The sequence below is a fragment of the Mustelus asterias genome, unplaced genomic scaffold, assembly GCF_964213995.1.
Source record: "Mustelus asterias unplaced genomic scaffold, sMusAst1.hap1.1 HAP1_SCAFFOLD_3170, whole genome shotgun sequence".
NCBI classification, from domain to species: Eukaryota; Metazoa; Chordata; class Chondrichthyes; order Carcharhiniformes; family Triakidae; genus Mustelus; species Mustelus asterias.
In genome coordinates, this window is record NW_027593115.1 from 10,001 (window position 1) to 34,301 (window position 24,301).

At 51.2% G+C, this 24,301-nt stretch overlaps 1 protein-coding gene across 1 annotated transcript in view; it reads left to right on the top strand.

The window, feature by feature from the left end:
• Positions 1-23,789, top strand: part of LOC144490329 (plexin A3-like) — a gene marked incomplete at both ends in the record, with an annotated part of 25,269 nt that extends 1,480 nt beyond the window's left edge. Inside the window, 10 exons of the mRNA XM_078208101.1 lie at positions 1,456-1,646; positions 2,316-2,467; positions 3,418-3,538; positions 6,430-6,566; positions 9,496-9,666; positions 11,137-11,230; positions 18,574-18,813; positions 20,524-20,667; positions 22,222-22,456; positions 23,647-23,789. Of these exons, the coding sequence (XP_078064227.1) occupies positions 1,456-1,646; positions 2,316-2,467; positions 3,418-3,538; positions 6,430-6,566; positions 9,496-9,666; positions 11,137-11,230; positions 18,574-18,813; positions 20,524-20,667; positions 22,222-22,456; positions 23,647-23,789 (1,628 nt within the window). The remainder of the gene's footprint in view (positions 1-1,455; positions 1,647-2,315; positions 2,468-3,417; positions 3,539-6,429; positions 6,567-9,495; positions 9,667-11,136; positions 11,231-18,573; positions 18,814-20,523; positions 20,668-22,221; positions 22,457-23,646) is intronic.
• Between the last annotated feature and the right edge of the window lie 512 nt (positions 23,790-24,301).

Genomic DNA, 24,301 nt, shown 5'->3' on the forward strand with positions numbered 1-24,301 from the left:
CTGCATTCCCCTGCCCACTGTAACCCAGCACTGCATTCCCCTGCCCACTGTAACCCAGCACTGCATTCCCCTGGCCTGCCGATTTCCAAATCTGTCTGCATTTGACATCCCCACCCTCACACTCTCTCCCTTTTTCTCTCTCTTTCTCTCTCTCTCTGTCTCTCCTTCTCTCTCTGTCTCTCTCTCTCTGTCTTTCTCTCTCTCTGTCTCTCGCTCTCTCTGTCTCTGTCTCTCTCTCTGTCTTTCTCTCTCTGTCTCTCTCTCTCTCTGTCTCTCTCTGTCTCGCTCTGTCTCTTCTCTCGCTCTGTCTCTTCTCTCGCTCTGTCTCTTCTCTCGCTCTGTCTCTTCTCGCTCTGTCTCTTCTCGCTCTGTCTCTTCTCGCTCTGTCTCTTCTCTCGCTCTGTCTCTTCTCTCGCTCTGTCTCTTCTCTCGCTCTGTCTCTTCTCTCGCTCTGTCTCTTCTCTCGCTCTGTCTCTTCTCTCGCTCTGTCTCTTCTCTCGCTCTGTCTCTTCTCTCGCTCTGTCTCTTCTCTCGCTCTGTCTCTTCTCTCGCTCTGTCTCTTCTCTCGCTCTGTCTCTTCTCTCGCTCTGTCTCTTCTCTCGCTCTGTCTCTTCTCTCGCTCTGTCTCTTCTCTCGCTCTGTCTCTTCTCTCGCTCTGTCTCTTCTCTCGCTCTGTCTCTTCTCTCGCTCTGTCTCTTCTCTCGCTCTGTCTCTTCTCTCGCTCTGTCTCTTCTCTCGCTCTGTCTCTTCTCTCGCTCTGTCTCTTCTCTCGCTCTGTCTCTTCTCTCGCTCTGTCTCTTCTCTCGCTCTGTCTCTTCTCTCGCTCTGTCTCTTCTCTCGCTCTGTCTCTCTCTCTCTCGCTCTGAGAGCGAGGGGGACACAGAGAGCGAGGGGGACGCAGAGAGCGAGGGGGACACAGAGGGACACACAGAGAGGGGGAGAGATGTGGAAAGGATTAGGGAATGGAATTCCAGAGTTTTGGGTGACCACCCCCACTGGCAGCTGAAGGCACCAATGGTGGAGCGATGGGAATCGGGAGGTGCTCGAGAGCCCGGAATCGGAGGGTAGTAGGAGGTTACAGAGATAGGGAGCGTTGTTGGGGCTGGAGGAGGTTACAGAGATAGGGAGGGTTGTAGGGGCTGGAGGAGGTTACAGAGATAGGGAGCGTTGTTGGGGCTGGAGGAGGTTACAGAGATAGGGAGGGTTGTAGGGGCTGGAGGAGGTTACAGAGATAGGGAGCGTTGTAGGGGCTGGAGGAGGTTACAGAGATAGGGAGCGTTGTAGGGGCTGGAAGAGGTGACAGAGATGGGGAGGGCTGTATGTGCTTGATGTCATTGCAGAGCTAGGGGTCGGGGCTGGCATTGAAGAACAAGGTTGAGGTGGAGCGGGTGGTTCTGGGGAAAGTGTGGGTGGCAGCGAGTTGGTGACAGAGATCTCTCCTCTCTCTGCCTTCAGCCCTTCTCTACAACTGCTCGGTACAGCGGGAGAGCTGCGGCCTCTGTTTGAAGGCAGAGCCCAGGTTCGAGTGCGGCTGGTGTGTCCCTGAGCGGAAATGCCGCCTTCGCCAGCACTGCGCCGCGCCCGATTTCAACTGGATGACACTCGGCGGCCGCAACATCAGGTGCACCCACCCACGGGTCACCAAGGTACGGAGCAATCCCTTCATTCCTGTTCAGCCTTACTCTGTATCTAACCCCGTGCTGTACCTGTCCTGGGAGTGTTTGATGGGGACGGTGTAGAGGGAGCTTTACTCTGTATCTAACCCCGTGCTGTATCTGTCCTGGGAGTGTTAGATGGGGACAGTGTAGAGGGAGCTTTACTCTGTATCTAACCCCGTGCTGTACCTGTCCTGGGAGTGTTTGATGGGGACGGTGTGGAGGGAGCTTTACTCTGTATCTAACCCCGTGCTGTACCTGTCCTGGGAGTGTTTGATGGGGACAGTGTGGAGGAAGCTTTACTCTGTATCTAACCCCGTGCTGTATCTGTCCTGGGAGTGTTTGATGGGGACAGTGTAGAGGGAGCTTTACTCTGTATCTAACCCCGTGCTGTACCTGTCCTGGGAGTGTTTGATGGGGACAGTGTAGAGGGAGCTTTACTCTGTATCTAACCCCGTGCTGTACCTGTCCTGGGAATGTTTGATGGGGACAGTGTAGAGGGAGCTTTACTCTGTATCTAACCCCGTGCTGTACCTGTCCTGGGAGTGTTTGAGGGGGACAGTGTAGAGGGAGCTTTACTCTGTATCTAACCCCGTGCTGCACCTGTCCTGGGGGTGTATGAGACTGCCGAGTGTTTGAATTTTGGTTCCTGTGTTACAGTTCCACCCTGTTACTGGTCCAAAGGAAGGCGGGACAAGGGTTACGATCCATGGTGATAATCTGGGTCTGCGCTTCCAGGAAATTGCTTACGGAGTCCGGATTGCCGGGGTGAAATGCAGCCCAATTTCCAGCGAGTACATCAGTGCTGAACGGTGAGTGCGCATGGCGGGCAATTCACTTGGACGCAGCGAGTGGTTGTGATCTGGAAGGCGCTGCCCGAAAGGGCGGTGGGGCAGATTCACCCTTAGATAGGAGGAGTTCGATAAATGGTTAAAGAGGAAAATGTACAGGAACAGGAGATCAGAATTAATTGGCACTTTCTCCCAAAGAGCCAACAGGGACCCGACATACTGAATGGCCTCCCCCTGTGCAAAATCATTCTTAACATCTCTGGACACAGTCCCCGTTTATTCAGCAGGGTAAGAATCTCTGTACACATTAATTCAGCAGGGCAAGGATCTCTGGGCACAGTCCCTGGTTATTCAGCAGGGTAAGGATCTCTGTACACAGTCCCTGGTTATTCAGCAGGGTAAGGATCTCTGGACACAGTCCCTGTTTATTCAGCAGGGTAAGGATCTCTGTACACAGTCCCTGGTTATTCAGCAGGGTAAGGATCTCTGGGCACAGTCCCTGGTTATTCAGCAGGGTAAGGATCTCTGTACACAGTCCCTGGTTATTCAGCAGGGTAAGGATCTCTGGACACAGTCCCTGTTTATTCAGCAGGGTAAGGATCTCTGTACACAGTCCCTGGTTATTCAGCAGGGCAAGGATCTCTGGGCACAGTCCCTGGTTATTCAGCAGGGTAAGGATCTCTGTACACAGTCCCTGGTTATTCAGCAGGGTAAGGATCTCTGGACACAGTCCCTGTTTATTCAGCAGGGTAAGGATCTCTGGACACAGTCCCTGTTTATTCAGCAGGGTAAGGATCTCTGTACACAGTCCCTGTTTATTCAGCAGGGTAAGGATCTCTGTACACAGTCCCTGTTTATTCAGCAGGGCAGTGAGCTTGGTACACGTTTCCTGTTTGTTTAGTGGTGTTGGGATCTCTTTATTGCCATTTCTGAGCTCTCTCACCGTTGCTCTCTCTCTCTTCCACCCGCAGCATTGTGTGTGATATGGACGATGCTTTCTCGTCACACCCCAGCCCGGGACCTGTAGAGCTGTGTGTCGGGGACTGTAGCCCCAACTATAGGACAAAGTCACAGCAAGTCTACACCTTTGTGGTATGTACACCCAAATCGCATCCCACTCCCCTCACAGTGAAGGTGCTGCCTCACTCCTCGCCCACTCTTCCTCTCACCTTCACTTTCCCTCTCCATCCTCTCTCCCTTTCACCCATTCCCCCCTCGCTCTCACTCACACTCCATCTCTTTCTGTCTCTCTCACAGCTCAGCACTCTCTTGCACTGATTTATCTCCCTTCTCCACACTCATCCCTTTCCCCACCAGTACTGTACCCCAGTGTCACACAGTGACACACCCGTCCCCACCAGTACTGTGCCCCAGTGTTATACAGCAACAGACCCGTCCCCACCAGTACTGTACCCCAGTGATATACAGTGACAGACCCGTCCCCACCAGTACTGTGCCCCAGTGTTATACAGTGACAGACCCGTCCCCACCAGTACTGTACCCCAGTGTTAAACAGTGACAGACCTGTCCCCACCAGTACTGTACCCCAGTGTTATACAGTGACAGACCCGTCCCCACCAGTACTGTGCCCCAGTGTTATACAGTGACAGACCCGTCCCCACCAGTACTGTACCCCAGTGTTACACAGTGACAGACCCGTCCCCACCAGTACTGTACCCCAGTGTTATACAGTGACAGAAACGTCCCCACCAGTACTGTACCCCAGTGTTATACAGTGACAGACCTGTCCACACCAGTACTGTACCCCAGTGTTATACAGTGACAGACCCGTCCCCACCAGTACTGTACCCCAGTGTTACACAGTGACAGACCCGTCCCCACCAGTACTGTACCCCAGTGTAATACAGTGACACACCCGTCCCCACCAGTACTGTGCCCCAGTGTTATACAGTGACAGACCCGTCCCCACCAGTACCGTACCCCAGTGTTATACAGCAACAGACCCGTCCCCACCAGTACTGTCTCCCAGTGTTATACAGCAACAGACCCGTCCCCACCAGTACTGTACCCCAGTGTTATACAGTGACAGACCTGTCCCCACCAGTACTGTACCTCAGTGTTATACAGCGACAGACCCGTCCCCACCAGCACTGTTCCCCAGTGTTAGACAGCAACAGACCCATCCCCACCAGTGCTGTACCCCAGTGTTATAAAGTGACAGATCCGTCTCCACCAGTACTGTACCCCAGTGTTACTCAGTAACAGACCTGTCCCCACCAGTACTGCACCCCAGTGTTATACAGCAACAGACCCATCCCCACCAGTACTGTACCCCAGTGTTATACAGTGACAGACCCGTCCCCACCAGTACTGTACCCCAGTGTTATACAGTGACAGACCCATCCCCACCAGTACTGTGCCCCAATGTTATACAGCGACAGACTCGTCCCCACCAGTACTGTACCCCAGTGTTATACAGTGACAGACCCGTCCCCACCAGTACTGTACCCCAGTGTTATACAGTGACAGACCTGCCCCGCCAGTACTGTACCCCAGTATTTTACAGTGATAGACCCATCCCCACCAGTACTGTATCCCAGTGTTATACAGTGACAGACCTCCCCCCGCCAGTACTGTACCCCAGTGTTATACAGCGAGAGACACGTCCCCACCAGTACTGTACCCCAGTGTTATACAGTGACAGACTCATCCCCACCAGTACTGTACCCCAGTGTTATACAGTGACAGACCCGTCCCCACCAGTACTGTGCCCCAGTGTTATACAGTGACAGACTCATCCCCACCAGTACTGTACCCCAGTGTTATACAGTGACAGACCCGTCCCCACCAGTACTGTGCCCCAGTGTTATACAGTGACAGACCCGTCCCCACCAGTACTGTACCCCAGTGTTACACAGTGACACACCCGTCCCCACCAGTACTGTACCCCAGTGTTATACAGTGACAGACCCGTCCCCACCAGTACTGTACCCCAGTGTTATACAGCGAGAGACACGTCCCCACCAGTACTGTACCCCAGTGTTATACAGCGAGAGACACGTCCCCACCAGTACTGTACCCCAGTGTTATACAGTGACAGACCCGTCCCCACCAGTACTGTACCCCAGTGTTATACAGTGACAGACCTGCCCCGCCAGTACTGTACCCCAGTATTTTACAGTGATAGACCCATCCCCACCAGTACTGTATCCCAGTGTTATACAGTGACAGACCTCCCCCCGCCAGTACTGTACCCCAGTGTTATACAGCGAGAGACACGTCCCCACCAGTACTGTACCCCAGTGTTATACAGTGACAGACTCATCCCCACCAGTACTGTACCCCAGTGTTATACAGTGACAGACCCGTCCCCACCAGTACTGTGCCCCAGTGTTATACAGTGACAGACTCATCCCCACCAGTACTGTACCCCAGTGTTATACAGTGACAGACCCGTCCCCACCAGTACTGTGCCCCAGTGTTATACAGTGACAGACCCGTCCCCACCAGTACTGTACCCCAGTGTTACACAGTGACACACCCGTCCCCACCAGTACTGTACCCCAGTGTTATACAGTGACAGACCCGTCCCCACCAGTACTGTACCCCAGTGTTATACAGCGAGAGACACGTCCCCACCAGTACTGTACCCCAGTGTTATACAGCGAGAGACACGTCCCCACCAGTACTGTACCCCAGTGTTATACAGTGACAGACCCGTCCCCACCAGTACTGTACCCCAGTGTTATACAGTGACAGACCCGTCCCCACCAGTACTGTACCCCAGTGTTATACAGTGACAGACCCGTCCCCACCAGTACTGTACCCCAGTGTTGTGCAGTGACAGACCTGCCCCACCAGTACTGTACCCCAGTGTTATACAGTGACAGACCTGCCCCACCAGTACTGTACCCCAGTGTTATACAGTGACAGACCTGCCCCACCAGTACTGTACCCCAGTGTTGTGCAGTGACAGACCTGCCCCACCAGTACTGTAATAATCTCTTCTCCTGTACCCCCAGACTCCGAGTTTTAGTAAGGTTCGCCCTGGAAGTGGTCCGGCCTCCGGTGGCACCCGGCTGACCATCCTTGGGAGATTCCTGGATGCCGGGAGTTCTGTCAAGGCGTTTGTGGGTGAAGGGGTCTGTGAGTTCATCAGGTACGCATTAATGGACAGCCAATTGAATTCCCACTGCGTCGCGAGAGGACATTCAGCCCATTGTGCCCATTCTGGCCCCTTTAAAGTTAGAGTTTATTTATTAGTCATAAGGTTCATATTAACACTGCAATGGAGTTACTGTGAAATTCCCCTAATCGCCACAGTCCGGCGCTTGTTCGGGTTACACTGAGGGAGAATTTAGCACGGTCAATGCACCCGAACCAGCACAGTCTTTCAAACTGTGGGAGGAAACCGGAGCACCCGGAGGAAACCCACGCAGACACGGGGAGAATGTGCAGACTCCGCACAGACAGTGACCCAAGCCGGGAATCGAACCCGGGTCCCTGGCGCTGTGAGGCAGCAGTGCTAACCACTGTGCCACCCTTTTGAGAGCTCTCCAATTAGTCCCATTCTCTCTTTCCCTCCCCACAACCCTGAAAAATATTCCCTTCCAATATTTATCCAATTGCCTCTTCCTCGAGGGGAATCTGCTCCCACCGCCCTCTCGGGCAGCACCTTCCAGATCACAACAGCTCGCTGTGTTAACAATAAAATTCTCCTCATTTCCCACTCCCCCCACCAATGATTTTTTTTTACCAATTCTCCTCAATCTGTGCCCCACCCACTGCACTCCGGTTCCCAACCCTCCTGCCGCTGGGGAAACATTTTCTCCTCATTCACTCAATCGAAGCCCCCTCGTGATAGTGACGGCCTCGATTAAATCTCCCCCCCCCTTAACCCTCTCTGCTCCAAAGGAGAACGATCCCAGCTCCTCCCAGTCTCTCTCTCCGCATGAACTCCAGCTGCCTCATCCTCGGGAAAGGTTCCCTCCAGAATATTCTCTTTTTCTGGGGGGATCAGGGAACGGTGGCTCGGAGAGACAGTGGCCCCGGGGATAATGTCACTGGACTGGCAATCCAGAAGCTGATGCACTGGGGGAGGGGGCGACACGGGGTTCGAATCCCACCACGGCAGCTGGTGGAATTTAAATTTGATGAATGAAATCTGGGATTATAAAGCCAGTCTCAGTGAGGGTGACAGAAACTATCATCGATTGTTGTAAAAAAACCCATCTGGTTCACAAGTGTCCCCTTTAGGGAAAAGGAACTCTGCTGTTCTTACCCCGGTCTGGCCTACACGTGACTCCAAACCCCCCCCCCCACACACACAGCGATGTGGTCGACTCTTAACCGTCCCTCTGAGATAGCCTGAGCCAGACACTCAGTTCAAGGGTGGCACAGTGGTTAGCGCTGCTGTCTCACAGCACCAGGGACCCGGGTTCAATTCCCGACTCGGGTCACTGACTGTGTGGAGTTTGCACGTTCTCCCCGTGTCTGCGTGGGTTTCCTCCGGGTGATCCAGTTTCCTCCCACAGTCCAAAGATGTGTAGGTTAGGTAGATTGGCCGTGCTAAATTGCCCCTTAGTGTCCAAAGATGTGCGGGTTAGGTGGATTGGCCATGCTAAATTGTCCCTTAATGTCCAAAGATGTGCAGGTTAGGTGGATTGGCCATGCTAAATTGTCCCTTAATGTCCAAAGATGTGCAGGTTAGGGGGATTGGCCGTGCTAAATTGTCTCTTAGTGTCGGGGGGGACTCGGAGGGTAAATATGTGGGGCTACGGGAAGAGGGGCTGGATAGATTGTGATCAGTGCAGACTTGATGGGCCGAATGGCCTCTTTTTGCACTGTAGGGATTCTATGATTGGGTTGGGCTACAAATACCAGCACTACCAGCGACGCCCACATCCCTTGAGAAGAATTTGGTTAGGCCGCACCTGGAGTACCGTGTGTACAGTTTTGGTCCCCTTACCTCAGAGAGGATGTTATTGCTCCAGTGGGAGGGCAGCGAAGGGTCACCAGATTTGTTCCGGGAATGGCGAGATTGGGGCAAAGTGGGCCTGTATTCTCCAGAGTTTCAAAGGATGAGAGGTGATCTTGTTGAAAGCTACAAAATACTTAAAGGGATAGAGAGTGTAAATGTGGGTATGATGTTTCCCCGATTTGATTTATTCTAGTCACATGTATTTACAGTGAAAAGTATTGTTTCTTGCGCACTATACAGACAAAGCATACCGTTCATAGAGAAAGAAACAAGAGAGTGCAGACTGTAGTGTTACAGTCATAGCTAGGGTGTAGAGAAAGCTCAACTTAATGCAAGGTAGGTCCATTCAAAAGTCTGACAGCAGCAGGGAAGAAGCTGTTCTTGACTCGGTCAGTATGTCACCTCAGACTCTTGTATCTTTTTTCTGATGGAAGAAGGTGGAAGAGAGAATGCCCGGGGTGCATAGGGTCCTTAATTATGGTGGCTGCTTTGCCGAGGCAGCGGGAAGTGTAGACGGAGTCAATGGATGGGAGGCTGGTTTGAGTGATGGATTAGGCTTTGTTCACGAAATTTTGTAGTTCCTTGCAGTCCTGGGCAGAGCAGGAGCCCATACCAAGTTGTGACACAACCAGAAAGAATGCTTTCTATGGTGCATCTGTAAAAGTTAGTGAGAGTCACAGCGGACATGCCAAATTTCCTTAGCCTCTGAGAAAGTAGAGTTGTAGAGTCCAGAACCAGGGGACATCATTTCAAAATAAGGAGGAGGCCATTTCGGACGGAGATAAAGGGAAAGGTATTTTACTCAGAGTCTTTGTGATTCTCTACCCCAGAGGAATGTGGAAGCTCTGTTATTGGGTTTCAGGTTGATAGATGTCCAAATCCCAGTGATATAAAGGGGATGAGCGTGGGGATTGAAGTGGATGATCAGGTATGATCACATTGAATGATGGAGCAGACCTTGATGGGCTGAATGGTCTACTCCTGGTCCTGTGAAAGTGAGCGGTCGTTTTGACTGTATTTCCCTCTCCGCTGAATAACTTCCCCCCCGCCCCTCCCCGCCATCTCCCAATTCCCTCACCCCCCCATCCCCCAATGCCATGGTCTGCAGGAGAAGTGCGAAGGAGATTGTGTGCGTAACATCGGCCTCCTTAACAGGCCCGGGCTCTGCCTTCATCACCGTCAACATCGATCGCGCCGAGATCTCCAACATCGCCCAGAGTTACGTCTACGTGGAGGACCCCACCGTCGCCAGGGTGAACCCAGACTGGACAATCGCCAAGTAAGTGCCATCCAGGCTATGCTCAAAAACAAAATGATTTTTCCGACCTGCCAACTTGTGCCAGTTCTACAAGATCCCACTGCACTCACCTCCACCTCCGACATAATCAGCGGCGGCACTGTGGGAGGGTCAGTGCTGAGGGAGCGCCGCACTGTGGGAGGGTCAGTGCTGAGGGAGCGCCGCACTGTGGGAGGGTCAGTGCTGAGAGAGCGCCGCACTGTCAGAGGGTCAGTGCTGAGGGAGCACCGCACTGTGGGAGGGTCAGTGCTGAGGGAGCGCCGCACTGTGGGAGGGTCAGTGCTGAGGGAGCGCCGCACTGTGGGAGGGTCAGTGCTGAGGGAGCGCCGCACTGTGGGAGGGTCAGTGCTGAGGGAGTGCCGCACTGTGGGAGGGTCAGTGCTGAGGGAGTGCCGCACTGTGGGAGGGTCAGTGCTGAGGGAGTGCCGCACTGTGGGAGGGTCAGTGCTGAGGGAGCGCCGCACTGTCAGAGGGTCAGTGCTGAGGGAGCACCGCACTGTCAGAGGGTCAGTGCTGAGGGAGCACCGCACTGTCAGAGGGTCAGTGCTGAGGGAGCACCGCACTGTTGGAGGGTCAGTGCTGAGGGAGCGCCGCACTGTGGGAGGGTCGGTGCTGAGGGAGCGCTGCACTGTCAGAGGGTCAGTGCTGAGGGAGCGCCGCACTGTCAGAGGGTCAGTGCTGAGGGAGTGCCGCACTGTGGGAGGGTCAGTGCTGAGTGAGCGCCGCACTGTGGGAGGGTCAGTGCTGAGGGAGCGCCGCACTGTCAGAGGGTCAGTGCTGAGGGAGCGCCGCACTGTCAGAGGGTCAGTGCTGAGGGAGTGCCGCACTGTGGGAGGGTCAGTGCTGAGTGAGCGCCGCACTGTCGGAGGGTCAGTGCTGAGGGAGCGCCGCACTGTAGGAGGGTCAGTGCTGAGGGAGCACCGCACTGTGAGAGGGTCAGTGCTGAGGGAGTGCCGCACTGTGGGAGGGTCAGTGCTGAGGGAGCGCTGCACTGTGGGAGGGTCAGTGCTGAGGGAGCGCCGCACTGTGGGAGGGTCAGTGCTGAGGGAGCGCCGCACTGTGGGAGGGTCAGTGCTGAGAGAGCGCCGCACTGTGGGAGGGTCAGTGCTGAGGGAGTGCCGCACTGTGGGAGGGTCAGTGCTGAGGGAGTGCTGATATTTATCCCTCGTCCAAATGTCCAAATGATTTGGGTCATTTGTCACGTTGGCTTTATGTTGGATCCTGCTGTACGCAAGTTGGTGCCAGCCTTTGCCACATTAGAGCAGTGACCGTAGGAATTATTTCATTGGCCGGGCAGCACTTTGAGGGGGTGAAGGGGGAAATTCTGAATCTCGTTTTGTTCAGTGTGTGAGGCAGTGTCCAGTTTGAATCCCTCTCCCTCTCTGTTTGGGTGTGATGTTGTGTTTAACTGAGCCGTTCCCTCAGTAATGGTAACCTCCTGTTATCACACAGTGGCAACACCACCCTGACTGTGTTTGGGACTGGATTCCTCACCATACAGGAACCGCGTGTCAGGGTCAAGTACAGAGGACAGGAGACCAACAACGTAAGTCTCAGCGACAAGCTCCTTGCTTTCAGACATTGCCAGGAGCATTCCTACCTACACACACGCACAATCACACATTCAAACTCTCACATATGTACAAAAACACATGCTTCACGCAGACACATATATACAATACACAACTACATTCTTCACATGCACACACACATAGTACACATACACACTTACGCACACACGTATATAGAAATACACATAGACACTCTTCACAGATGCGCATGTGTATACAAATACACACCATACTGATACGATCTCAGATACGGTGCTGATATGATCTCAGATACGGTGCTGATATGATCTCAGATACGGTGCTGATATGATCTCAGATACGGTGCTGATATGATCTCAGATACGGTGTTGCTATGATCTCAGATACGGTGCTGATTTGATCTCAGATACGGTGCTGATATGATCTCAGATATGGTGTTGATATGATCTCAGATACGGTGTTGATATGATCTCAGATACGGTGCTGATATGATCTCAGATACGGTGCTGATATGATCTCAGATACGGTGTTGATATGATCTCATATACGGTGCTGATATGGGCTCAGATATTGTGTTGATATGAGCTCAGATATGATGTTGATATGATCTCAGATATGGTGGTGATATGATCTCAGATACGGTGCTGATATAGGCTCAGATACGGTGCTGATATAGGCTCAGATACGGTGTTGATATGATCTCAGATTCGGTGTTGATATGATCTCAGATACGGTGCTGATATGATCTTAGATACAGTGTTGATGTGATCTCAGATACGGTATTGATATGATCTCAGATTTGATGTTGATATGAGCTCAGATATGGTGTTGAAAGGATCTCAGATATGGTGTTGATATGAGCTTCGATACAGTGCTGATATGGGCTTAGATACGGTACTGATATGGGCTCAGATATGGTGCTGATATGATCTTAGATACGGTGTTGATATGATCTCAGATACAGTGCTGATATGGGCTCAGATATGGTGTTGATATGAGCTTCAATATGGTACTGATATGGGCTTCGATACGGTGCTGATATGGGCTCAGATATGCTGTTGATATGATCTCAGATACAGTCTTGATATGATCTCAGATATGGTGTTGATATAATCTTAGATATGGTGCTGAAATGATCTCAGATACGGTATTGATATGATCTCAGATACGGTGCTGATATGATCTCAGATACGGGTGTTGCTATGATCTCAGATACGGTGCTGATTTGATCTCAGATACGGTGCTGATATGATCTCAAATATGGTGTTGATATGATCTCAGATACGGTGCTGATATGATCTCAGATACGGTGTTGATATGATCTCAGATATGGTGTTGATATGATCTCAGATATGGTGTTGATATGAGCTCAGATACGGTGTTGATATGATCTCAGATACAGTGCTGATATGGGCTCAGATATTGTGTTGATATGATCTCAGATAAGGTGTTGATATGAGCTCAGATACGATGTTGATATGATCTCAGATACAGTGCTGATATGGGCTCAGATATTGTGTTGATATGAGCTCAGATATGGTGTTGATATGATCTCAGATATGGTGCTGATATGATCTCAGATATGGTGCTGATATGATCTCAGATATGGTGTTGATATGATCTCAGATACGGTGCTGATATAGGCTCAGATATGGTGTTGATATGATCTCAGATTCGGTGTTGATATGATCTCAGATACGGTGCTGATATGATCTTAGATGCGGTGTTGATGTGATCTCAGATACGGTATTGATATGATCTCAGATTTGATGTTGATATGAGCTCAGATATGGTGTTGAAAGGATCTCAAATATGGTGTTGATATGAGCTTCAACACAGTGCTGATATGGGCTTAGATACGGTACTGATATGGGCTCAGATATGGTGTTGATATGAGCTTCAATATGGTGCTGATATGGGCTTCGATACGGTGCTAATATGGGCTCAGATATGCTGTTGATATGATCTTGGATTCGGTGTTGATATGGGCTCAGATATGGTGTTGATATGATCTCAGATACAGTCTTGATATGATCTCAGATATGGTGTTGATATAATCTTAGATATGGTGCTGAAATGATCTCAGATACGGTGTTGATATGATCTCAGATACGGTGTTGATATGATCTCAGATACGGTGCTGATATGATCTTAGATACGGTGTTGATATGATCTCAGATACGGTGCTGATACGATCTCAGATATGGTGTTGATATGATCTCAGGTATGGTGTTGCTATGATCTCAGATACGGTGTTGATATGATCTCAGATATGGTATTGATATGATCTCAGATTTGGTGTTGATATGAGCTCAGATATGGTGTTGAAACGATCTCAGATATGGTGTTGCTATGAGCTTTGATACAGTGCTGATATGGGCTTAGATACGGTGCTAATAAGGGTTCAGATATGCTGTTGATATGATCTTAGATACGGTGTTGATATGGGCTCAGATATGTTGTTGATATAATCTTAGATATGGTGTTGATATGATCTCAGATACGGTGTTGATATGATCTCAGATATGGTGTTGATATGACCTCAGACACGGTGCTGATATGACCTCGGACACGGTGCTGATATGGGCTCAGATATGGTGTTGATATGATCTCAGATACGGTGCTGATATGGGCTCAGATATGGTGTTGATATGAGCTTCGATACGGTGCTGATGTGATCTCAGATACGGTGTTGATATGATCTCAGATACGGTGTTGATATGATAGAACATAGAACATTACAGCGCAGTACAGGCCCTTCGGCCCTCGATGTTGCGCCGACCAGTGGTACCAATCTAAAGCCCCTCTAACCTACACTATTCCAATATCATCCATATGTTTATCCAATAACCACTTGAACGCTCTCAACGTTGATGAGTCCACTACTGCTGCAGGCAGGGCATTCCACGCCCTTACTACTCTCTGAGTAAAGAACCTACCTCTAACATTTGTCCTATATCTCTCACCCCTCAATTTAAAGCTATGTCCCCTCGTGCTAGCCAACACCATCCGAGGAAAAAGGTTCTCACTATCCACCCTATCTAATCCTCTGATCATCTTGTATGCCTCTATTAAGTCACCTCTTAACCTTCTTCTCTCTAACGAAAACAACCTCAAGCCCCTCAGCCTTTCCTCATACGATTTTCCCACCATACCAGGCAACATCCTGGTAAATCTCCTCTGCACCCTTTCCAACACTTCCACATCTTTCCTATAATACGGCGACCAGAACTGTACGCAATACTCCAAATGCGGCTGCACCAGAGTTTTGTACAGTTGCAGCATGACCTCCTGGCTCCGAAACTCAATCCCTCTACCAATAAAAGCTAACACACCGTACGCCTTCTTAACAACCCTATCAACCTGGGTGCCAACTTTCAGGGATCTATGCACATAGACACCCAGATCTCTCTGCTCATCCACACTACCAAGTATCTTACCATTAGCCCAGTACTCTGTATTCCTGTTACTCCTTCCAAAGTGAATCACCTCACACTTTTCCGCATTAAACTCCATTTGCCACCTCTCAGCCCAGCTCTGCAGTTTATCTATGTCCCTCTGTAACCTGTCACTTCCCTCCGCACTGCCTACAACTCCACTGATCTCAGACATGGTGCTGATATGGGCTCAGATATGGTGTTGATATGATCTCAGATACGGTGCTGATATGATCTCAGATACAGTGTTGATATGAGCTTAGATACGGTACTGGTATGATCTCAGATACGGTGTTGATATGATCTCAGATACGGTGTTGATATGATCTCAGATACGGTGTTGATATGGGCTCAGATATGGTGTTGATATGATCTCAGATACGGTGTTGATATGATCTCAGATACGGTGCTGATATGGACTCAGATATGGTGTTGATATAAGCTTCGATATGGTCCTGATATGGGCTTAGCTATGGTTTTGATATGATCTCAGATATCATAGAATCATAGAATCCCTACAGTGCAGAAGGAGGCCATTCGGCCCATCGAGTCTGCACCGACCACAATCCCACCCAGGCCCTACCCCCACATATTTTACCCGCTAATCCCTCTAACCTACGCATCCCAGGACTCTAAGGGGCAATTTTTAACCTGGCCAATCAACCTAACCCGCACATCTTTGGACTGTGGGAGGAAACCGGAGCACCCGGAGGAAACCCACGCAGACACGAGGAGAATGTGCAAACTCCACACAGACAGTGACCCGAGCCGGGAATCGAACCCGGGACCCTGGAGCTGTGAAGCTGCAGTGCTAACCACTGTGCTACCATGCCGCTGCTCAGCTACGGTGCTAATATGATCTCAGATACGGTTTTGATATGATCTCAGATACGGTGCTGATATGATCTCGGATACGGTGTGATATTGTTCTCAGATATGGTGTTGATATGATCTCAGATACGGTGTTGATATGGGCTCAGATACGGTGTTGATATGGTCTCATACGGTGCTGATATGATCTCAGATACGGTGTTGATATTGTTCTCAGATATGGTGTTGATATGATCTTAGATATGGTGTTGATATGATCTTAGATACGGTGCTGATATGATCTCAGATATGGTGTTGACATGATCTCAGATATGGTGTTGATATGATCTCAGATACGGTGCTGATATGATCTCAGATATGGTGTTGACATGATCTCAGATATGGTGTTGATATGATCTCGGATACGGTGCTGATATGATCTCAGATATGGTGTTGACATGATCTCAGATATGGTGTTGATATGCTCTCAGATACGGTGTTGTTATGATCTCAGATACGGCGTTGATATGATCTCAGATACGGTGCTGATATGATCTCAGGTATGGAGTTGATATGATCTCAGATATGGTGTTGATATGATCTCAGATACGGTATTGATATGATCTCAGATTTAGTGTTGATATGAGCTCAGATATGGTGTTGAAAGGATCTCAGATATGGTGTTGATATGAGCTTCGATACAGTGCTGATATGGGCTCAGATATGGTGTTGATATGGTCTTAGGTACGGTGTTGATATGATCTCAGATACAGTGCTGATATGGGCTCAGATATGGTGTTGATATGAGCTTCAATACGGTGCTGATATGGGCTTCGATATGGTGCTAATATGGGCTCAGATATGGTGTTGATATGATCTCAGATACGGTGCTGATATGATCTCAGATATGGTGTTGATATTGTTCTCAGATGTGGAGTTGATATGATCTCAGATGCGGTGTTGATATGGGCTCAGATACGGTGTTGATATGGTCTCATACGGTGCTGATATGATCTCAGATATGGTGTTGTTATGATCTCAGATATGGTGTTGATATGACCTCAGATATGGTGTTGATATGATCTTAGATACGGTGTTGATATGATCTCAGATATGGTATTGATATGATCTCAATACGGTGCTGATATGATCTCAGATATGGTGTTGATATTGTTCTCAGATGTGGAGTTGATATGATCTCAGATGCGGTGTTGATATGGGCTCAGATACGGTGTTGATATGGTCTCATACGGTGCTGATATGATCTCAGATATGGTGTTGTTATGATCTCAGATACGGTGTTGATATGATCTCAGATATAGTGTTGATATGATCTCAGATACGGTGCTGATACGATCTCAGATATGGTGTTGACATGATCTCAGATATGGTGTTAATATGATCTTCGATACGGTGCTGATGTGATCTCAGATACAGTGTTGATATGATCTCAGATACGGTGTTGATATGATCTCAGATATGGTATTGATATGATCTCAGATACGGTGCTGATACGATCTCAGATATTGTGTTGACATGATCTCAGATATGGTGTTGATATGATCTCAGATACGGTGCTGATACGATCTCAGATATGGTGTTGACATGATCTCAGATATGGTGTTGATATGCTCTCAGATACGGTGTTGTTATGATCTCAGATACGGTGTTGATATGATCTCAGATACGGTGCTGATATGATCTCAGGTGTGGTGTTGATATGATCTCAGATACGGTATTGATATGATCTCAGATTTGGTGTTGATATGAGCTCAGATATGGCGTTGAAAGGATCTCAGATATGGTGTTGATATGAGCTTCGATACAGTGCTGATATGGGCTCAGATATGGTGTTGCTATGGTCTTAGGTACGGTGTTGATATGATCTCAGATACGGTGCTGATATCGGCTCAGATTTGGTGTTGATATGATCTCAGATACGGTCTTGATATGATCTCAGACATGGTGTTCAAATGATCTCGGATATGGTGCTGATATGATCTTAGATACGGTGCTGATATGATCTCAGATATAGTGCTGATATGATCTCAGATACGGTGTTGATATGATCTCAGATACGGTGTTGATATGATCTCAGATACGGTGTTGATATGATCTCAGATACGGTGTTGATATGAGCTTAGATACGGTACTGGTATGATCTCGATACGGTGTTGATATGAGCTCAGATATGGTGTTGATATGAGCTTTGATACGGTGCTGATATGGGCTTTGAAATGGTGCTAATATGGGCTTTAAAATGGTGCTAATATGGGCTCAGATACGGTGTTGATATGATCTCAGACACGGTGCTGCTTTGGGCTCAGATATGGTGTTGATATGATCTCAGATACGGTGCTGATATGGGCTCAGAGATGGTGTTGATATGAGCTTCGATATGGTGCTGATATGGGCTTAGATATGGTGCTAATATGGGCTCAGATATGGTGTTGATATGATCTCAGATATGGTGCTGATATGGGCTCAGATATGGTGTTGATATGAGCTTCAATATGGTGCTGATATGGGCTTAGATATGGTGCTAATATGGGCTCAGATACGGTGTTGATATGATCTCAGATACGGTGCTGATATGATCTTAGATACGGTGTTGATATGGTCTCAGATACGGTGTTGTTATGATCTCAGATACAGTGCTGATATGGGCTCAGATATGGTGTTCATATGATCTCAGATACGGTGCTGATATGATCTCAGATACGGTGTTGTTATGATCTCAGATATGGTGTTGTTATGATCTCAGAAACGGTGTTGATATGATCTCAGATACGGTGTTGATATGATATCAGATACGGTGTTGATATGATCTCAGATACGGTGTTGTTATGATCTCAGATATGGTGTTGTTATGATCTCAGAAACGGTGTTGATATGATCTCAGATACGGTGTTGTTATGATCTCAGATACAGTGCTGATATGGGCTCAGATATGGTGTTGTTATGATCTCAGAAACGGTGTTGATATGATCTCAGATACGGTGTTGATATGATCTCAGATACGGTGTTGATATGGGCTCTACTGCTTTACAAACCTCTGTCTAACTTGCTGCTCCCTCCACTCGCTCCAACAGACCTGTAGCGTTCAGAACGATACGCTGATGCTGTGTCAGGCGCCGGGCGTAGTTGTTACCCGGAAGCCCGTACCCGAGAGTGGTGAGGTGCCCGAGGAGTTTGGTTTCATCCTCGACAATGTCCAATCGCTGATCTCCCTCAACGGCACCACCTTCACCTACTATCCAGATCCAGAATTCGAGTCATTCGGGCCAACAGGAGTTCTGGAAATTAAGCCGGGATCACCAATCATACTGAAGGTAACGTGGGGTCAGGGGACATGTGGTGTTTTATAGACCTCCTGAAACCCACAGGCTGGGAGAGCTGAGGAAAATGACTGGAATGGTGTAAGGGGAGAGCTTTACTCTGTATCTAACCCCGTGTTGTACCTGTCCCGGGAGTGTTTGATGGGGACAGTGTAGAGGGAGCTTTACTCTGTATCTAACCCCGTGCTGTACCTGTCCTGGGAGTGTTTGATGGAGACAGTGTAGAGAGAGCTTTATTCTGTATCTAAGCCCGTGTTGTACCTGTCCCGGGAGTGTTTGATGGGGACAGTGTAGAGGGAGCTTTACTCTGTATCTAACCCCGTGCTGTACCTGTCCTGGGACTGTTTGATGGGGACAGTGTAGAGGGAGCTTTACTCTGTATCTAACCCCGTGCTGTACCTGTCCTGAGACTCTTTGATGGGGACAGTGTAGAGGGAGCTTTATTCTGTATCTAACCCCGTGCTGTACCTGTCCTGGGAGTGTTTGATGGGGACAGCGTAGAGAGAGCTTTATTCTGTATCTAACCCCGTGCTGTACCTGTCCTGGGAGTGTTTGATGGGGACAGTGTAGAGAGAGCTTTATTCTGTATCTAACCCCGTGTTGTACCTGTCCCGGGAGTGTTTGATGGGGACAGTGTAGAGGGAGCTTTACTCTGTATCTAACCCCGTGCTGTTCCTATCCTGAGACTCTTTGATGGGGACAGTGTAGAGGGAGCTTTATTCTGTATCTAACCCCGTGCTGTACCTGTCCTGGGAGTGTTTGATGGGGACAGTGTAGAGAGAGCTTTATTCTGTATCTAACCCCGTGTTGTACCTATCCCGGGAGTGTTTGATGGGGACAGTGTAGAGGGAGCTTTACTCTGTATCTAACCCGGTGCTGTACCTGTCCTGGGAGTGTTTGATGGAGACAGTGTAGAGGGAACTTTACTCTGTATCTAACCCCGTGCTGTACCTGTCCTGGGAGTGTTTGATGGGGACAGTGTAGAGGGAGCTTTACTCTGTATCTAACCCCGTGCTGTTCCTATCCTGAGACTCTTTGATGGGGACAGTGTAGAGGGAGCTTTACTCTGTATCTAACCCCGTGCTGTACCTGTCCTGGGAGTGTTTGATGGGGACAGTGTAGAGGGAGCTTTACTCTGTATCTAACCCCGTGCTGTACCTGTCCTGGGAGTGTTTGATGGGGGACAGTGTAGAGGGAGCTTTACTCTGTATCTAACCCCGTGCTGTACCTGTCCTGGGAGTGTTTGATGGGGACAGTGTAGACGGAGCTTTACTCTGTATCTAACCCCGTGCTGTACCTGTCCTGGGAGTGTTTGATGGGGACAGTGTAGAGGGAGCTTTACTCTGTATCTAACCCCGTGCTGTACCTGTCCTGGGAGTGTTTGATGGGGACAGTGTAGAGGGAGCTTTACTCTGTATCTAACCCCGTGCTGTACCTGTCCTGGGAGTGTTTGATGGGGCCAGTGTAGAGGAAGCTTTACTCTGTATCTAACTCCTGATTTTTCTTTCTCTCTCTTCATGCCTTTCTCTCTCCCCCTCTCTCTCTATCGCTCCGTCCCTCTTTCCTCCTTTGATCACTCCTGCTGTCTCTGTGTCTCTCTCTCCGTTGTACTGCAGTGAATTGTTCAATCCACCTCCCCTCCTAACGTTCCAGCATTTTGTTTTTTGATCTCTCTTGCCCGTTTTTTCCCCCCTCCCTCGCAAGGGTCGGAATCTGATCCCAGGCGGATCTGGAAATGCTCGGCTGAACTTCACTGTGCTAATCGGGGACAAGGCCTGTCTGCTCACTGTCTCGGAGGTCCAGCTACTCTGTGATTCTCCCAACCTCACCGGACAGCACCGTGTTACGGTAAGGCACTGGCTCACTGCCCTCAGTGTACTCGCGGCGGGTAGTGGCGTGGAGGGGTGTCCGTGGGTAGAGTGCTTGATGTCCAAGGAGGGTGGGAGGGATTGCGGTCAATGGGCCTTAGAATAGGAGAGTTAAGCAGTCTCGATTGCTTATCCCCGAGTCCAGAGGGGCTGACAGGCCTCCTGCTTTTCTCATATGGATACACACTCTTTCTCCTACCTCTGTCAGTGACTGTGACATCAACTCTATTTCCATATCTCTCTCTATATCCATTCCTTTCACTCATGTTCTCTCTCGCATTGCACCTCCTCCATTGCCTTTATTTGTTGTTCCCTCTCTCTCGGTCGCTCCCTCTCTCTCCCTCTCGGTCTCCCTGTAGCTCCCTCTCTCTCGGTCTCTCTGTCACACTCCCCCACACACTCCCTCTCTCTCAGTCTCTCTCTCTCTCGCCCTCTCTGTCGCACCCCCCCCACACACTCTCTCCCTCTCGATCTCTCTTTCGCTCCCTCTCTCTCTCCCTCTCGGTCTCTCTGTCGCTCCCTCTCTCTCCCTCTCGGTCTCTCTGTCGCTCCCTCTCTCTCTCCCTCTTGGTCCCTCTGTCACTCCCTCTCTGTCTCGGTCTCTTTGTTGCTCCCTCTCTCTCTCACTCTCTCGGCCTCTCTGTCGTACCCCCCCACACACTCTCTCTCCCTCTCGGTCGCTCCCTCTCTCTCCCTCCCTCTCTCTCTCTCTCCCTCGGTCTCTCTGTCGCTCTCTCTCTCTCGGTCTCTCTGTCGCTCTCTCTCTCTCTCTTCCTCGGTCTCTCTGTCACTCCCTCCCTCTCGGTCTCTCTGTCACTCCCTCTCTCTCTGTCGCTCCCTCTCTCTCGGTCTCTCGGTTGCTCCCTCTCTCTCTCCCTCTCCCTCTCTCTCTCTCGGTCTCTCTATCGCTCCCTCTCTCTCTCTCGGTCTCTCGGTTGCTCCCTCTCTCTCTCTCCCGCTCCCTCTCTCTCTCTCGGTCTCTCTATCGCTCCCTCTCTCTCTCTCTCTTGGTCTCTCGGTTGCTCCCTCTCTCTCTCCCTCTCTCTCGGTCTCTCTGTCGCTCCCTCCCTCTCGGTCTCTCTGTCACTCCCTCTCTCTCTCTCTCTGTCGCTCCCTCTCTCTCTCTCTCTCGGTTGCTCCCTCTCTCTCTCCCTCTCCCTCTCTCTCTCTCTCGGTCTCTCTATCGCTCCCTCTCTCTCTCGGTCTCTCTCTCGGTCTCTCTGTCGCTCCCTCTCTCTCTCTCTCGGTCTCTCTGTGCCCCCCGCTCTGTTAGCCTTTGACTCTGCCTTTCCATCATCTCTTCCTGTATTTGCCCCCTGTATTCTGGCAGCGTGCCTGCATGCTGCCCTCCCTGGCTCTACTGTGAGTTGCCCCTTTGCGATCCCAGCAAGTGGCAGAGAGACAGAGAAGCTGGTGCTGTGAGAGTCTCTGGGCACTGGCAGCGAGGGTGGAGGGACCCTTTGAGCTTGCGAGATAGATCCCCCCCTGTGCCGGGAGCCCGTTAACCTCCCTGTGTCTGTGCCGTGTCTCTCAGATCAGAGTGGGAGGGCTGGAGTACTCGCCGGGCATGCTGCAGATCTACACGGAGAGCCCACTGAGCGTGTCTGCCATCGTGGGCATCGGCCTGGGGGGAGGGCTGCTCCTGACGGCCATCGTTATGGTTCTCATCGCCTATAAACGCAAAACCCGCGACGCAGACCGCACCTTGAAGAGGCTGCAGCTGCAGATGGACAACCTGGAGTCCAGGGTAGCGCTGGAGTGCAAGGAAGGTGAGAGACGGAGAGGAGAGGGGAGGGTGAGAGACGGAGAGGAGAGGGGAGGATGAGAGACGGAGAGGAGAGGGGAGGGTGAGAGACGGAGAGGAGAGGGGAGGGTGAGAGACGGAGAGGAGAGGGGAGGGTGAGAGACGGAGAGGAGAGGGGAGGGTGAGAGACGGAGAGGAGAGGGGAGGGCGACTGACAGAGAGAGAGACCGATTCATATGTCCATTCCGCACCCGCCCCTCTCCCCCACTCCCTTCCTGCACCCTCTCCCCGTCCCACCCCCGCCCCTCTCCCCGCCCCTCTCCCCGCCCCTCTCCCCGCCCCACTCCCCGCCCCACTCCCCGCCCCTCTCCCCCGCCCCTCTCCCCCACTCCCTTCCTGCACCCTCTCCCCGTCCCACCCCCGCCCCTCTCCCCGCCCCACTCCCCGCCCCTCTCCCCGCCCCACTCCCCGCCCCTCTCCCCCGCCCCTCTCCCCCACTCCCTTCCTGCACCCACTCCCCGTCCCACCCCCGCCCCACTCCCCGCCCCTCTCCCCCGCCCCTCTCCCCCGCCCCTCTCCCCCGCCCCTCTCCCCCACTCCCTTACTGCACCCTCTCCCCGTCCCACCCCCGCCCCTCTCCCCGCCCCTCTCCCCGCCCCACTCCCCGCCCCTCTCCCCCGCCCCTCTCCCCCGCCCCTCTCCCCCGCCCCTCTCCCCCACTCCCTTACTGCACCCTCTCCCCGTCCCACCCCCGCCCCACTCCCCGCCCCTCTCCCCGCCCCTCTCCCCCGCCCCTCTCCCCCGCCCCTCTCCCCCACTCCCTTCCTGCACCCTCTCCCCGTCCCACCCCCGCCCCACTCCCCCGACCCTCTCCCCCCCCTCCCCCTCCCCCTCCCCTCTCCCCCCCTCCCCCTCCCCTCTACCCCCTCCCCCCCCTCCCCCTCCCCTCTCCCTGCCCCTCTCCCCCGCCCCTCTCCCCACCAAGCGGTAGGTAGGATTAGATTTGCGGACAATTGAGGAGTTAGTTTAAAGGCGCTAGCAAAAGTCTGATAGGCCTCCTCCTGTACCTGGATTGTTGCTGTGTGTGAATGGCCTCGAGTGAAGGGAGAGCTGGTGGACGGGATGGGGAGGGCAGTCTCTCGGGGACAGCGCTTGTTGCTTGATGCTCCGAACTGAATCTGAAACTGGGCGATGTTGTTTTTTGGGTCGTTTCAGCCTTTGCCGAGCTGCAGACGGACATTCACGAACTGACCAACGAGCTGGACGCCGTGGGCATCCCCTTCCTGGACTACAAGACCTACGCCATCCGCGTCCTCTTCCCGGGGATCGAGGACCACCCTGTCCTGAAGGAACTCGATGTAAGGAGGCTTTCCAGGAGTAAGCGCAGGAGGGGGGAATGTTGGGGGGGGGGAATAGAGTAAAGCTCCCTCTACATTGTCCACATCAAACACTCCCAGGACAGGTACAGCACGGGGTAAGATATAGAGTAAAGCTTCCTCTACACTGTCCCCATCAAACACTCCCAGGACAGGTACAGCACGGGGTTAGATATAGAGTAAAGCTCCCTCTACACTGTCCCCATCAAACACTCCCAGGACAGGTACAGCACGGGGTTAGATATAGAGTAAAGCTCCCTCTACACTGTCCCCATCAAACACTCCCAGGACAGGTACAGCACGGGGTTAGATATAGAGTAAAGCTCCCTCTACACTGTCCCCATCAAACACTCCCAGGACAGGTACAGCACGGGGTTAGATATAGAGTAAAGCTCCCTCTACACTGTCCCCATCAAACACTCCCAGGACAGGTACAGCACGGGGTTAGATATAGAGTAAAGCTCCCTCTACACTGTCCCCATCAAACACTCCCA